At 44.2% G+C, this 3941-nt stretch overlaps 1 protein-coding gene across 1 annotated transcript; it reads right to left on the bottom strand.

Annotated features, from left to right (window-relative positions):
* Positions 1 to 1428: 1428 nt before the first annotated feature.
* Positions 1429 to 3067, bottom strand: ACRALDRAFT_1062256 (uncharacterized protein). The gene has a single exon (XM_071016566.1). It carries the CDS (start codon positions 2950 to 2952, stop codon positions 1663 to 1665), a length of 1290 nt encoding a protein of 429 aa, XP_070878265.1. The 5' UTR covers positions 2953 to 3067; the 3' UTR covers positions 1429 to 1662.
* Positions 3068 to 3941: the final 874 nt, after the last annotated feature.

The following is a 3941-nucleotide window of genomic DNA, read 5'->3' as shown; positions in this document are numbered from 1 at the left end:
CTTAGTTATCGTGCCTTCGACGCGGTTCCTCGTAATTACCTTACCTCGGAGGGTCTTTATAGTAGGATTACGGGTAAGAAAGCCCTCTATCTATCACTTTCTAGGGGGAACGTTATTACCGTTTAGATAGAGGAGACACGAGGCGAATTCGTAGATCTAGGCGTGGGTTAGGGCTATCCTAATAAATCCCTACGTAATAATCTTATTAGCTAAAAGACTCTTTTATTCGGTGGAAAGCCTTTATAGGGGTATAGTAGCCTCCTAGCGTGTTACGCTGCTGTTTATACGGCCTCGAAGAGTAAAGAAGGGTACTCCTTAATCCTAGTAAGCCTATCGCAGGCTTTTACCCGCTAAGATATCGTTATACGCGTTTTAAAGGTCTTATTCCGTGTATTTTAGTATACTAAATACGAACATCCAATTAAAAAAGGGGATTTTTTATATTATAGTAGGAAAAACGCGGTTAGATTATAGCGTTGTGTGGGTGGAAAGGTTTGGAAAAAGGTGATCGGGAGGGTGGGGTGAGGAGTACCACTATTTGCAAGCGGCCTGTCTACTATTTGCAAGCGTCCTAAACCCAATTAGGAAGGTTATGTAAGCCCGCGTAGTAGTCTGTATACGCCACGATCTTGGCTGTAGATGTCCCGTACCGGTATATATGTATCACGATAAGGTTTTCTCTCCCTTGCTTATTACGAATGGCCGTTACTGTAAATTCACTGCTTATTTTGACCTCCTTATATAAAGCTCTAGTTAATAAGAATATACGATGTCGCGATAGAAACAGAGGTGGAAAAGTGGTGGAAAAAGAGGTGGGAAAAGAGGTGGAAAAAGGAGGTAGAAAAAGGGGTGGAAAAAGGAGGTGAATTTTTTTTAAGGTAACACGTAGTGGTGGGTGATTATATAACCTTATCTGTGTAATAGATAAGATAGATAAGACCGTATCTATATGATAGATAAGACCGTATTTATATAATAGATAAGACCTTATCTGTATAATAGGTAAGGTTATATAACCACCCACTACTACGAATACGTGTTACCTTAAAAATTTTTCACCTCCTTTTTCCACCTCTTTTTCCACCACTTTTCCACCTCCTTTTCCTACCTCAAGGACATAATACAATTTAGGGTACTTTAACATAATAGAAAACAGGTTAGAACAGCTACGATTTTATAGCGTAGGGCATTAAGTATAAGTCATAGTGATTAATAGCTGTCTTATATACTATACAAAACGTTTATCGTGATATAATATATCTGTACGGGATATCTATAGCTAAGATCGTGGCGTATACAGACTACTGCGCGGGCTCGCGTAACCTTCCTAATTAGGTTTAGGACACTTGCAAATAGTAGACAGGCCGCTTGCAAATAGTGGTACTCGGGGTAAGAGGTTAGTCGGGGGGCGGACTTACTTCTTAGGAGCGTAGATACGAATAGTTAGTCTGTAAGCATTATCATTACCAATACAATCAGCGGCACTATTTCACAGCTGCCTAGTCGGCCCCTATAATAACTTTGATCGTATGAGATTCAGTATCTGGAACTGTTGGAGCTTCCCGCATAGAGTCGCTGGTCGGAGCGCTGGGCTCATAATGTCAGAACAAGAATACGGCACGCTAACCGATTCAAACCGTGTCATTTCCCGATGTCTTGTAATCAATCAAATGGGATCCGACGCAATGCCCCGCTGCCCTCCCTCTTCCGAAGCTCTTGCACTGCCGCAACACTGCTTGGGACCTTGATACCGCAACAGTCTCCCCACCCCATATGATGGTGTTCCTTCGTCATGTCCAGGTGATCCGCCGACTGCTCGCCAGAAGCCGCGTTTTCTACAGCGCATATACTCAGAACCCGATCTTTAGTCGTCCTATCTGCCGCAGGCACGAGGGACCCGAAAAGAAAATGCTGCATGACAGGGAGTTTCCCCAGGACTTCGGCCACAAACATCCGGCGCATCCCGCTTTCGATTTTGTACCAAGATTTGGCAGTTGAAATATCATCAAGCAACGGGCTATGCCATCGGAGGCCTTTCACTGTCTTCGTATTATTAACGAAGGCGACTTGACCAAGATATAGATAGTCCGGGCCGAACTCTTCTATAGTGAGTTCTTGGTGTATCGAGAGAGGAGTAATGTAGGGGTGACGAAGAAGCTGCGACGCGCCAAATAGGAACGGCAAGAACTGGTAATCATCGAGGCCCCAGACGCCATGTGACCCAGCTGGTTCGAGGTAATAGCTTAACTGGACCTCGCGCATCAGTTCCAAGTATCGCTTGAAGACGCAGAGCACAAGAGAAGCAAAGTCGGAATGGGCAACGATGCGCAGCTGATATAGACACAGCAGCCATGTAATAAAATTGAGCTCATGACCGGATCCATAGTCAATTCGTTCCCTATTTCCGAAAGACTGGATGAAATATGTCGATAACTCGTCCCTGGCAGCGCTGTCGTCGACACCAAGCTCGATGTGCCATTCGGAAGCCTTGGTTTCCACAGAGTCGATAAAGATCCGAAAAGCCTTATTGCCAAAGCGAGATCCGCCCTGTTCAGAGGGAGGTGACCGTTTGAGCAGCTCCTCGACATGGTCCAAGGTCTCCAGAATGGTCTGGATACTGCTACTCAAATGACTTTGATTGATTGCGGAGCACGGGGTATCCTGGACGGAATCTGATAGGCTGAAAACAAATGCAACAATCAACCCGTGAGTTGGGGAGGCGAGAAAGAGTTCATGGTCCTTGGGGGAGAGAATTCTTCGAGAAGGTTTCGTGAACGACAAGGACGACCGGGCAGGTGGTGCTGGAAGGCTGGGGGTCTCTGGGCGAGGCAATGTGTTTGGTTGAGCTGCACGACGCCGACGCGGTTGGAGCTTAGGTATCTGGCCCATGGGGACTGGCGTGATGGCGCTAACGGGCACCTGGTGGTGGCCAAATGGATGAGACTGAAGCATAGATGGTTGCACGCCTTGCAGATGCTGTTAAGAACGAAGGCAAGCTAGTAAACGCATACTATCGGACATTAAATATCGGGTGAGGATATTCCGACTGGGGCAAAAAGAGATTCCGACTAGGGTCTATATGCTACCAGCTGCCATAACTGCCCACAACCGTCCATTGAATTTTCAATTACGCAATCAGTTATAACAGCTCTATCGTTAATCGGTTCGGTTTTATCTATATAGGTAATAACTATTAAAGGCTTGTTTTCGTATTAATTGATTGACTGCTGACTGCCTCTATCTACTACTACTATAGCTCCCGTTATAGCCGCTTAATCGCATTATCACTATTAGACTATCCACTTATAGTATCGGAATTAGTTTATATACGATTTGCTGCTAAAGGGCTTTTATAGCGACCTCTTCCACGTCCTCTTACCCTGGTGCTACGTGCCCCTTATAGACGCCCTCGACTTCCTCCTCTTCCACGCTATGGCTATTATTATTATTATTATTATACCACCTGCTATTCTTTAAATCGACGTGCTATTATAAAAAGCGTATAACTTAATTACGTAAAATAAGCGATCGATCTATTGATTTAATTAAGAGGCAGGATCTTCCGACTATAATTCTAATATAGGACCACTTTCTTCCTATTTCGGAATAATAGAAGCTATAGTTATAAACCACTCTAACGCCTTTTAACGCTTTGGATTAATTTAATCGCATAGTAACTAAAATAATTATAACTGCTTAAGTATAAGCGGCTAGTTATAGGTTAATCGTAATAAGTAAGGCCGAATAATTATATTAACTAGAATTAAGGAAAGGAAAGGAAAAGGTTTATAGAAAGGTGCAGGATTTAGTAGGTTTATATAAATCCGCGGTAAAGGCAGCGCGAGGTCCGAGTATCGGACCTATGTGCTAATTAGCGGTTCCGGCCTTATACCGGAACTATACTTTTAAGGGGTTAACCCGTGACATTACCCCCCTCCCCC

This window comes from Sodiomyces alcalophilus, assembly GCF_042370955.1.
Source record: "Sodiomyces alcalophilus JCM 7366 unplaced genomic scaffold ACRALscaffold_2, whole genome shotgun sequence".
Taxonomy (NCBI): Eukaryota; Fungi; Ascomycota; class Sordariomycetes; order Glomerellales; family Plectosphaerellaceae; genus Sodiomyces; species Sodiomyces alcalophilus.
The sequence above is the reverse complement of the archived record's forward strand: the minus strand, read 5'-3'. Positions and strand labels throughout refer to the sequence as shown.

Bases quoted from the DNA above. Each gene is read 5' to 3' on its own strand.
- ACRALDRAFT_1062256 (XM_071016566.1), bottom strand. From the start codon at position 2,952: ATGCTTCAGTCTCATCCATTTGGCCACCACCAGGTGCCCGTTAGCGCC.